Source organism: Porites lutea, chromosome 12 (genome assembly GCF_958299795.1).
Source record: "Porites lutea chromosome 12, jaPorLute2.1, whole genome shotgun sequence".
In the NCBI taxonomy this organism is placed as follows: Eukaryota; Metazoa; Cnidaria; class Anthozoa; order Scleractinia; family Poritidae; genus Porites; species Porites lutea.
Genome location: NC_133212.1, coordinates 1,203,320 through 1,215,450, shown reverse-complemented (window position 1 = coordinate 1,215,450; position 12,131 = coordinate 1,203,320). Strand labels below are relative to the sequence as shown.

The 12,131-nt window shown below is 38.7% G+C and overlaps 3 protein-coding genes across 3 annotated transcripts; 1 reads left to right on the top strand and 2 right to left on the bottom strand.

Moving 5' to 3' along the window:
- The first annotated feature begins 155 nt into the window (after nt 1-155).
- Nucleotides 156-1,703, top strand: LOC140921538 (dynein light chain Tctex-type protein 2B-like). The gene has a single exon (XM_073371543.1). The coding sequence runs from the start codon at nt 409-411 to the stop codon at nt 916-918; it is 510 nt and encodes a 169-aa protein (XP_073227644.1). The 5' UTR covers nt 156-408; the 3' UTR covers nt 919-1,703.
- A 1,238-nt stretch (nt 1,704-2,941) lies between these two features.
- LOC140921134 (dynein light chain Tctex-type protein 2B-like) lies at nt 2,942-4,642 on the bottom strand. The gene has a single exon (XM_073371098.1). The coding sequence runs from the start codon at nt 4,395-4,397 to the stop codon at nt 3,702-3,704; it is 696 nt and encodes a 231-aa protein (XP_073227199.1). The 5' UTR covers nt 4,398-4,642; the 3' UTR covers nt 2,942-3,701.
- A 1,717-nt stretch (nt 4,643-6,359) lies between these two features.
- LOC140921854 (uncharacterized) lies at nt 6,360-10,561 on the bottom strand. Its single transcript, XM_073371852.1, has one exon. It carries the CDS (start codon nt 10,547-10,549, stop codon nt 6,425-6,427), a length of 4,125 nt encoding a protein of 1,374 aa, XP_073227953.1. The 5' UTR covers nt 10,550-10,561; the 3' UTR covers nt 6,360-6,424.
- Nucleotides 10,562-12,131: the final 1,570 nt, after the last annotated feature.

The window sequence follows — 12,131 nt, the reverse complement described above, 5'->3', positions numbered from 1 at the left end:
TTCAAGTCATATTGCTCGAAAAATTTTCGAAAACATGACAGGCGGGGGACCCAGACCTTTCCGGTCTCACAACTGAATGTCTACACAGTTCCTATAGCGACCATATTTTGAACATCTGCTGCGCAAACTTCATTCAGCAAATTGAATAGGTTTTCGACTGAGGTGTGCACGGCATGAGTACCAACTATTATTTCGACAATTCGAGAAAATGATAACTCACTGCAATTAATCTCTTCGCGCATTTAGACCAGAAGCGATTCATTTCAATTACTGTAAGTTGAAGTCAAACACCCACTGGCCTTGAGTAAAGCTAAAAATCTATTGTGCATTAAGTACAATTTTTAGATAGGAAGAGAGATCGTTGAAGGCGAGACTTAATTTTTTGAAAGCAAAGAAGAAAACGTTGAAATGATGAGAAACAAATTTCGCGACCAGCAATGCGGGGTTTTTGAAAAAAGCTTACGCTCCGGATCAGTAACCGGAGAAAATCCACGAAAAGGACAGTGGACTGAAGGGCCATGGAAAAACAAGAACACAGATCTGAAAGTTGGAACGGAATTGCAAGAGCAAGAGGAAGGTATATGCGAAAGAAAACATGGAATGTTTTATACGCACAAGATCAAGAAAATAATGGATGAAATTCTGCAAGAAAAGCTTTCGAACCAATCCTACGACTCTCAAAGGTGTCGTTGGCTCTGTATGAGCTTGTCAGAAGACATCAAGGGTCGTGTAAAGGAACTAGGAATGGAGCGATTTCGCTTAATATGCAATGTAAGTATAGGATCGAACAACGGCCAGGGATTTTTCATGGCCAGTCGCTTTCTTTGGAATGAATTCAGGGATAATTTCTCCTCATCATCCTTTCAAAATGCGTCATTGTTCGCGGTTGCTGTTGTGTTTGGTGTTTTGAAAGAGTGAGCCCTTGAACTCAGGAAGAAAAGTGAACTGCGGGCGAAAGGCTCTCATTTGATTACATTTAGCTTACATTTGGCGACATTGTTGTAAAAAAAGCGTGGGTATCATCATCTCACAAAGGTTAATAGCCGACACTATTTGTAAAAAAAGCAGTTGGAAAGTGAAAATATTCGTAACAAGCTATATTTTTTTTCGAATTAATGTCATACCCCTTCACAAGATCAGTTAATTTCATGTATTTGTCAGAGAAACAAATTGTACTTTATTGATTTTCAAAATGAGTAGTTTCCCAGCCTTTTGTGGACATTTGTTGACAATATGGCCATCTTCCTGTCCTTTATTGTTGTGAATTATTTAAATTTACGGCGTGTTATTCATATTAATGAATTCACTGACAAGATTAATTTCTTCACACTTTTCTTAATAGCTCAATTACCAATCTCAATATTTAAAATTTGAAAACAAAGTGCACTCTGTAAATTTCACAAACAGGTTTTGAGTTACTCTTCCGCGATATTTGCATCTTAAAATTGATAGAAGTGACAAAAATAATCAACATTTTTTTCGTAGCGGTTTTGTAACCTCTCACGCAAGCTCGCAAATTTTATCGATAGTCAGTAATCATCAGAACAGAATGAAAATCAGGGGCACCCAACGTCAATTTTCGGAAATATCTGTTCGGAAGACGATTTGAGATCTAGAATTTTCGGAACATTTGTTGTAAAATTTCTTGCTTGCCTGCTTCTCCTAAGATTTTCGAACATCTAAAAAATGGCACAATTGCCCATTTTTAATGGATTTTTACCCTATAAAGGTCACCTAGAATTTTCGGAAGCCTTTTTTCTGGCTGAAATTTTCGAAAGGGTAAGTTTTGATCCCTATAATTTTTGGATCACTAGACTTTCAGCTAGGAAATCCGAACAGATGAAAAATTTTTAGGAGATAAAAACAGGGTGAATATGCCTATATCTACCGTTTAAATACTAAAATACGTTCAACAATGCTATGTTTAAGTGGTTTTGAACTGAAAATTGAAGACGAACTAGAAAACTGCCCTCTCGAAAGTCTGTAACAAAGGTTATTTCGGGCTTAAAATCCAAATTTACCCAGACTGCTTTGGAAACTGGTGATTTTGCTCTTGAAAAGGAAAAAAACAGACGTAAAGAAGAAAGATATAGACACTGCGTAAACCCTTCGAAGGCAAAAGTTACGATAATTGTCAACTGTTCTATGTAATTGTCGAAGTCTGCGTGACGAACATAAGTTTCGTTACCAATGGTAATACCTACTGGTGATTTTCAGAATTACGCGCGCGAGGAAGGTAAAGGCGTCTGGTCTGGATGTGGTCAATCCATTCCTGCGCACGCACGTAAATTCAATTGAGTGGCAGCCACACAGGAAGCCCACTCAATGTGTAATGAACCAGTGCAGCGTTTTGTAATGCATGTAATACGCATACATGTTTTTCAATAGTTTTTCGATCTCCCGCCTTTCTCATGTGACTCTTTCCAGAAGACCATTGTTTCTAAAGACACTAACTGCATGATTTTAAACTAAAGCAGTTTTCGTAAGCCCCAGAAACTGTAAGAATTATCAAGCAAGAATACAACATCTGGTGTAAGTTACAATTATAAAGCAGCCGTGACCTACCTAGAGCGACCTGCCAAATGACACTTCACTTTTACAATACGCTAACTAGCGGTTAATTGCTATGTTAATTAATTCTGGTCGTAATTACCTGTCAAAATTAGAAAGCTTTTGATATTATATTTGCAATGCGCTGTCAAATTTCAACTTTCCACTTGATTAAATTTGTAGTTATTTGCTTTGGTTTGTCGCTTTCTGTGTGCTCGAACAGAAACTTGAAAACAACCTGCTGCCAATATTTTTAACGGTCAAAAGGCAGAGCAACAATTTTCTTGTTGTTGTAAATAGCGACGTAGAAACTGAAAACAAATGGAGAAGACCAGAATTGATGCCAATATTACACTATTTCTATCATAAACTAAAAAAAATCAGAGCCGTATCACAAAACTAAAGCTTTAATTGTCTTAACAGCTGAAGGGTCGAAGAAGACAAGTTGTTACGTTTTCTCTTGCTTTAGTAGGCGAGTAACCTGATTGTTCAAGCAACCGAGACTTCCAGACGCAATACAAACTCAGAATGACCCTAACGATTGCTTTAAAGGACTGAACTATAAATTAGTATTAATACAGTTTTGGGTGGTGCACTTTCATGTTTATCCAAATTTTGCATTGCAGCCTTCCATCATGAAATGTCTGCAACTAATTCCTATATTTCACAGTGGGGTGCTAACTGATCAGTACTTGAATCTGTCATCGCGAATTTTCATTACAGACTTCAGACCACTGTTACCATGTTAATCCCACTTTTTCGATGCCGGAAAGTGCGCTAAGGTGAAATGACTCAAGATATTCACGGAAATATAACACTGAAGAAGTCTACCGCTACGTTTTTGACAGGAAGTTCTCTGTCTCTATCGTGTCGTGAAATATAGTTACATGCCATGTGGATCTTTGAAGGTATTTCTTTTAAACCTTTTAAATGATCCCTATTAAAGGACTAGATGACGAGCTTGCAGTAGTAGCGTTGTCTCCTTCCTAAAAGGAAAAGCCTTCGAACAAACATTTAACTACATTACATCACAATTTTAATAGAGTACAGTTTATTGTCTATTAATTGTCTCCCGCTGACTTTCTAGACTGGCCATGAGAGAGTTGAAGTATACTTCGATATTGAGTTGTTTCAACACGCATTATCGTCTATCAGTCACTGAATAAAGTCGCAAAAACAATTCCTGTAGCATGCAGGGAATCGTTCGTGAAGGTAGCCATAGAAAAGCTATCAGTGCTTGGATTCCAGGCACATTGACTGGAAAGCTCAATACCTCGGTCGCGAATCGCACCGATGTAGACCAGCGCTGTGATCTTGTATCGGGCACTTAACAATAGTTTGACATCATTTTCGATTGCTTTACTTATTTTGCGACACTTTTCACCGCAAATGACAGGATTGAATTCCCACTTGTCTAGGTGAGAGAGCAATATTTGGCGAATAAGTTCTCGAATTCTTGAGTGAATAACGCGTGATTTGAAATCTCTGTAATCCAAGCCGCAGTTTTGAGACTCCTTGTTAAAACTGGTTTGTTTATCTACAGTTTCCGCTCCCCTGCTTAGAGCACTGCCTTTGCCGTCAAATCCTTGACGTGTGCTGGCGCGCAACTTGAACGAAGGCACATTTACAGTGGAAATACAACGGGATTCCTCTTGAAAATGAGTGGTTTCTCGCAGGTTGAAATCGTCGGCCATTCCAGCAAACGCGGCGCCATCGACAGTCTTTAAAAGCTCTTTCTCTGTATTAGCAGTATGTACTCTCCGTAACTTTGGCCTTACAAGTCCTCCAACGGATTTATTCAGGCCTCTCAGTCGCGACACTGGGCTTGAGCCGGGTTTTGCGTTCATTATCACAACTTATCGCCCGCTTTTCGTCAATAAAAAAACGCGATTGGATCAAAGAACGAGACAAGCATCTAACATAAGTTGACCGACTTAGGAGCTTTATCAGCAACGTAATAAGCTTGTTATGTTTACATTGGGTCTCGATAAACTGTCTTCAACATATTGGTGTGGTATAAATTATCATTTGAGCTTTTTAACTCTGTCAGATGTTGTTCATTTGATTGGCATATGGTGATCCTTATAGGAAACGCTTCCGGCGCCGTAAATCTACAGTTCCCAGGGTCTACCCTCTTTATTCCCCAGGGGCCTGGAACGAGATTGGCGCCACAGGTCGCCCAGAATCTTTCTGATCCATTGCAGTAGACCTCTTCGTCTTTGTATTATTTGTTTTCCAAATGTAGCTGATGAGATATTCTTATGGAAATTCGCTTTTTGTCTTTATATTTACGTACATATAATACGTTTCACTTTGGTTTGAATATTTCAATATGATTATAGTTGAAAAGGCGGCTTTTCAATGAGCTGAACGACATCGCTACAGCTCGGAATCAGTATAAATAAAGCCTTCGTAGCGGCCGTTTCCTTTTCAAAATATGAAAAACTGCATGTTTGCCAGTATATTAAAGGAAATGGGCAAAATAATATGTAAAAGAATAGATTCTGATTTACTGATACCCGACTTAAAATATGGCCTTAATTCCCAAGAGTTCCTTGTAGCTCAGTGGTAGAGAGCACCGGGGCTGTAGACAAAAGGCCTAGGGGAAAAGTTCCACTCCGGCGTCAGAAAAATTCGTTGGAATTTTTTAAAGTCATACCTACCCGGGGTAAGTATGACTAAGATGACCGGAATGGTAGTCAACTCAGTGTTTCAATTTAACAAATGAATTTGTTTAATCAAGATAGAATACAACGGCTTGGAAACTAAAATTTCGAGTATATTTTTGGACTTTTTAGGGCATGAATTTTTTAGTGATTACCAGGCCATGGAGCCAGAAATTAAGTCTAGCTAGGTGTAAAGAGGGGCAATACGTCCTAACCGGCATGTCCACATGCTGTTTAGGGAAAATTCCCTCATCCATATGTAGAAAATCCGAGGTTTTTAAGCCTCCACCAGGGTATGTCTCAGCAACTGAGGACATTTCTGCTACGTTTTCAACTTTGGCTAGCATGCAAGGATTTTTTTTGTGCTTATCGTCAATGATTTGCTCACTGGTAATAGAGGGGGTGGCCCCAGAGTGTTTTTCTATTCAAATTGGCATGCAACAGGAATTGCATGCCCTGAAGGTACAGTCAACTCTTTCTAAGACGAACAGCTTTGGGACTGGCACTAAGTGTCCGTCTTATAGAGAGTCAAATAAAAGGAGTAAAGAAAGGCAGGGACCAACTCTAGGTGTCCGTTTTACAGAGGTGTCCGTTAAGAGAGAGTCGACTATTTTGAGTTTTGGGATATGTGAATTTTACCAAAGCTATTTTTAGACCCAATTAGACACTATGAATTTATTTGAAGTTGGTTTCCGGAGAGGTCCGCAAAATTTTATTCAGTGTTATCCCATTATTTTCTTTTGGTTTAATTCGTTGATTTCCCCCATGAACTTGAGTGAAGTAAGTGAGCAGTTTTTCTCCAAGCCTGGATATTGGAGGGTAGCGAGATGTTCTAGATTTTTGCAACAACGGAATTTGAACTCATCGAATAGAGAGACACAGGAAATATTGTTGTATTAAGGAACGATATCACGCCAACTTCTAGCACGGACTTTAATAATATCATATTAAAACAAAAGCTATGTACAATGATGAAAAACTACGCTTATAAAAGTATAAGACACTAAAGTAACATATAGCAGTTACTGCAAACAGCATTCTAGTATGAACCTTGAAGCGAAGATAAATGACATTCAGACCCTTAATCTGACAACAAACTGAGTTTGAGAAGATATTATATCATTTTTACATTTCTGACCGTTTTCTCTAATAAAAAAAAAATAGTGCGGTGGTGTACATGTTGAATCTGAATGTACTTGTACACCCCTCTAAGGAGACTTTATAAAAGTATGTTTATAGAATACTGCACAATTTTTGTCCTTTGCTGCATCATTAATGAGAATTTTACTTTTCTCAGATACTGCACCTTCAGAGAGGATTAGGCTTTTCAGCTTGCAATTATTGTTTGTAAGTGCTTTAGTCAAGTGCTCTAAACCTTTAGCAGTTATCGTATTCCATTCGAGGTCTAAGCTGTTTAGTTTGCAATTATTGTTTATGAGTGCTGTAGTCAAGTGCTCTACACCTTTATCAGTTATCTTACTCCCTTTGAGGCTTAAGCTGTTTAGTTTGCAATTATTGTTTATGAGTGCTTTAGTCAAGTGCTCTACACCTTTATCAGTTATCTTATTGCATTGTAGGCCTAAGCTGTTTCGTTTGCAATTACTGTTTTTGAGTGCTCTAATCAAAGGCTCAAAATCTATATCAGTTATCTTTTTCCCTCCGAGGCCTAAGCTGTTTAGTTTGCAATTATTGTTTATGAGTGCTGTAGTCAAGTGCTCTACACCTTTATCAGTTATCTTATTCCTTTCGAGGCCTAAGCTGTTTAGTTTGCAATTATTGTTTATGAGTGCTTTAGTCAAGTGCTCTACACCTTTATCAGTTATACAATTCCTTCCGAGGCCTAAGCTGTTTAGTTTGCAATTATTGTTTATGAGTGCTTTAGTCAAGTGCTCTACACCTAAATCAAATATAAAATTTTCTCCGAGGCCTAAGCTGTTTAGTTTGCAATTATTGTTTATGAGTGCTTTAGTCAAGTGCTTTACACCTTTATAAGTTATCTTATTCTCTTTGAGGTCTAAGCTGGTTAGTTTGCAATTATTGTTTATGAGTGCTGTAGTCAAGTGCTCTACACCTTTATCAGTTATCTTATTCCTTTCAAGTTCTAAGCTGTTTAGTTTGCAATTATTGTTTATGAGTGCTGTAGTCAAGTGCTCTACACCTTTATCAGTTATATAGTTCTCTTTAAGTTTTAAGCTGTTTAGTTTGCAATTATTGTTTATGAGTGCTGTAGTCAAGTGCTCTACACCTTTATCAGTTATCTTATTCCTTTCGAGGCCTAAGCTGTTTAGTTTGCAATTATTGTTTATGAGTGCTTTAGTCAAGTGCTCTACACCTTTATCAGTTATCTCGTTCCTTTCAAGTTCTAAGCTGTTTAGTTTGCAATTATTGTTTATGAGTGCTGTAGTCAAGTGCTCTACACCTTTATCAGTTATATAGTTCTCTTTAAGTTTTAAGCTGTTTAGTTTGCAATTATTGTTTATGAGTGCTGAAGTTATGTATTTTACACCCTCATCCGTAATCCTGTTACAACTGAGGTCTAAGCCTTTAAGGCTGCAAAAACTCTGATTGTGATCTTTGCCACCAAACAATTTGGAAATTTCTATGCAACCCAGGTCAGCAAAATTGTTAAACACTAAATTGAAATGCACAATTTTTTCACCACTAGATTGAAGTGCATGCACTAATGTTAAACAATCAAGAGGTGACAAGCGACAATCACTAAAATCCAGCGCATTGCAATCAGTTTGGGCCAATCTCCTTTGAACTTCTAAACCGGATGAATTGTTCTCATACATGCAGTTGAATAAAGTCACCGTTAGTTCTCTGTCTCCCTTAGCTGGCCAACAGGTCACTGTTTCAGTTCGTGCCTCAAACTCTTCTCTCCTAATTTCTCTGCTGATTTCGAAACTTGTAGTTTCTCTGGTAACAGATGATAATGGAAGAAGGCCGCTGAAAATATCAGTTGACTGTTCCTTTTGTTCCAGCAGTCCAGCCACAAACTGCATCACAACTTTCCACGCTCCTTCCTTAATGTGATCTGAAACAAATGTCTTCAGTTCTTCGTGACTCATGGTGTCCACCAAATGCTTCGCTGCAAAAAACTCCTGCACAGTCAGATGAAGAAAACAATATTGGGCTTTTCCCTCTTTTAAACCGCTGCTAGTATCAGGTAAACGCTGAAACAAGCCATTCTTCTCTAAGTCGCTGACTTCTTGTGATTCAAAAACAAGTCTTCCTTGTTGAATTCCATTAAAAGCAATTTCTCCCAGCCTGCTAAACACCTTGGTCACAGTTTCAGGCAATTCCTTGAATGGTTTAAGGTAAAAGTCTCTAGCTTTTTCCTTATGGTGGCGGTATCGGTCATCGTCATAACAGAAGTAAAAGATCTTGATGGCAACGGAGTATATTTCTGTTAGCTTTGTGGGGAGGCAGCCGAGGTGGTCAGCAGAGTTTTCAATTAGCAACTTCAGAAAGCACGAACAAATGATGAAACAATTCACGGGAATGTAGCAAAAGGACTGGAGGATGAGGTTACTGTTGATGTGCTCCTTTATAGTTTTTGCTTTGTCCCCGTCGCTTGTGAACTTTTCCACATAATCTTCCACTTGCTGTTGTGTAAATCCCAGTATTTCAATCGCTTTGTGAAAGCAAAGACTTCCAAAACATGACACGGCAGTGGGTCTTGTAGTCGTTAACACTGTGGCACCAGCAAGAAGTTTCCCAGATAATATCTTCTTGAGCAGGGAATGAAGAGGCATCCTTTCTTCTTCCCAGTTTCTGTACAACGTGTCATCATTATCAATTTCAGTCCTGCCAGAATATTCGTCAAACCCATCAAAAATTACAAGAACTTTATTTGGGTTTTGACGAATGTACTTCCAGATTTCATCCAGCTCATCGGATAGAGGTGTTGAATACTCTGAATACTCCAGTAGTTCGCGAATATTGAGTTCTTGATCAGCTATGCGGTTCAACATCCTCAGCTTGACGAGAAATGCGACTTGGAAATCTAATTGTGCGTTTTGTCCTCCGGTGAACAAGTTATCGCAGGCCCAATCGCGAAGAATCTTCGTACAAAACAAAGTTTTGCCAGTTCCAGGATGACCGACAACAAGAATGTTTTGCTTTTCAGCATCAAAAACATCTGCTGGCCTTTTTGGTTCTAGGTTTGCGTTGGCTCTGAGGTATTTTTTCAGCTGTTCCTCTCTGTCTCCAGTCAATTGATCTAAATAAGCCCTGCCCTCTTGAATAATCAAATTGGTGTAGATTTTGTCAAGCGTTAGATTTGTTCCAAGGCCTTCACCAGGATTACGATGAAAAGGTGATTTAAGATCACACAAAGGTCGATCGGTGACTGTTCGGACATAGTTTTTCATTCGTTCTTGGAACGTGCCGACTGATGTTTGCGCGTTTCTGTTAGTGTCGTTGAAGTACGGTGGTGCGTTGCTCGATGCAGCGGTTGATGGTTGCTCGGTTTGATTGACACCACCCTGGGTGACTACCTCAGTTAACTCTTCCTGTTGCGGTTCTTTTGAAGAGGCATTTGAATTCGATTTCAGGTAATGTTTATAAAATTGCTGGTCTTCCATGAACCCTTCTCTCCTTCTCACACGCCACAGGATACAGAGAACTTCGATAAATACAAGAAGCGCAAAAGTTCCAGTTACTACGATCACGGCATAAGACCAGAAGGTTTTCTTAGCTGCTCGCTGATTATGACACTCGGTCGCAGTGACTGTAGTGTTAGTAAAATTGCCCTTTTTGGCTAAATTACAGTTAAAGTTCGAGGGAAAGCCACGAGGATAGAGTAGGTTGGTCTGGAGAAGGACGAAGATAATCCCAAGAAGAAATCTAGCAACAAGCTGTAAGCAGTACGCCGTGAAAAGCTTTTTCCGGGTTCGGTTCCCGATTCCCAGTTGAGTCTGCGTTTCTTCATCATTTAAATTGGCTTCAAGTTCACAAACTCTCGCCTTCATCGCATGTGAGTAAACTACAAAAACACTTGAAGTAAGAAAGAAGTTTAGGATCACGAAACCATACAAGGGAATACCGAATTTATGATACTGTTTTTCGTACTGTTTGTAACACTTTCCACGGATAAGTTCCTTGTCACCATTTGAGCCACAGCGAAAATCAAATCTCGATTCGCTGGTTTCCGCGTCGAGAAAGATCGCTGATAGAGTTACTCCGAGCAAAATCCAGCAAATATTTACAACAAAGCTGAACCGGTTAAATGTTTTAGGAGCAAGAAATTCTTTAAGACTATCCATGTTTATCGGATTGTGAGTCTCAATGGTATGATTCATGTGCAATGACCTTAAATAAGGGAGCATTGGGAATTTCGGTTTTGCGTGTTCTGACGCTTTTGGAATCTGGTTTTCGGTTTTCGCATCGAAAATCAGTGGTTTTTACGTTTTTGTATCTTTTGCGGGGTGTAGTTTTTCTTTATCTGCATGCGGTTTTCGTTTTTAAAGCACTATCAAAGTGGACGTTCGGATTTGGTTCTCAGCGTGGTTTTCGGTTTGAAGCAACAAAAAAATTGCCCGAAAAGAGGAAAACACCTTTTTAACTTGTTATGTTTTGTTTTCCCAATTCAGAGACGTGATGTTCTCTAGGGAATTTACCTTTTCTTCTTTCATAAATTATGCATACATATGCACGTGGATGCACGTGCGTTAGACGACATTTGAATGAAACAGTTCTCTGGGGTAACATCACGTGGTCTGAAATTAGAAAACAAAACATACGAGCTAAAAAGGTCTATTACTTTCTCTCAGGGAATGGACCTTATGACATCTTATTTACGTTGGACGAGCCAATTTCACCAACAAGCCTCCGATTGTAACAACAACAGTTACTCAAGTAATTTAAAATCAGATTTAGATGCAGATGACCTTTTAGAAGTTTGTGTTTCCGTTTATGATTGAAAGGCATGTGACGGCAGTGTCAAAGAAGGCGATGACTGTTAACATTGGAATCACCCAGGCAGATAGCCTTTGCAATAACGTTAATGAACTTATAAATAGAGGCAAAATCCTAAGGAATAATGTTTTTGCAAGTACATGTATGATGTTGTACAAATAATGATCGGGTGGGGATCGGGAGGGGGTACTTAAACAAAACTTTATGCCAGGATTGTGAGTCTCAATAGTATGATTCACGTGCAATGACCTTAAATAAGGGAGCATTGGAAATTTCGGTTTTGCGTGTTCTGACGCTTTTGGAATCTGGTTTTCGGTTTTCGCATCGAAAATCAGTGTTTTTAAGGTTTTTGTATCTTTTGCGGGGTGTAGTTTTTCTTTATCTGTATGCGGTTTTCGTTTTTAAAGCACCATCAAAGTGGACGTTCGGATTTGGTTCTCAGCGCGGTTTTCGATTTTAAGCTTTAAAAAAATGCCTGAAAATAGGAAAAGACCTTTTTAGCTTGTTATGTTTTGTTTTCCCAATTCAGACAAGTGATGTTCTCTAGGGAATTTACCTTTTCTTCTTTCATAAATTATGCATACATATGCACGTGGATGCACGTGCGTAAGACGACATTTAAACGAAACAGTTCTCTGGGGTAACATCACGTGGTCTGAAATTGGAAAACAAAACATACAAACTAAAATGGTCTATTATTTCCTCTTAGGGAATGGCCCTTATGAAGTCTTATTTACATTGGACCAGCAAATTTCACTACCAAGCCTCCGAAATTTGTAACAACAATTAATTTAAAATCAGATTTGGATGCAGATGACCTTTTAGAAGTTTGTGTTTGAGTTTATGATAGAAAGGCATGTGACGGCAGTGTCGACTAAGTCGATGACTATTAACATTGGAATTACCCAGGCAGATAGCCTTTGCAATAACGTTAATAAACTTATAAATGGAGGCAAAATCCAGAAGGAACAATTTTTATGCGAGCACATGTAT

Bases quoted from the DNA above. Each gene is read 5' to 3' on its own strand.
- LOC140921538 (XM_073371543.1), top strand. From the start codon at position 409: ATGATGAGAAACAAATTTCGCGACCAGCAATGCGGGGTTTTTGAAAAA.
- LOC140921134 (XM_073371098.1), bottom strand. From the start codon at position 4,397: ATGAACGCAAAACCCGGCTCAAGCCCAGTGTCGCGACTGAGAGGCCTG.
- LOC140921854 (XM_073371852.1), bottom strand. From the start codon at position 10,549: ATGCTCCCTTATTTAAGGTCATTGCACATGAATCATACCATTGAGACT.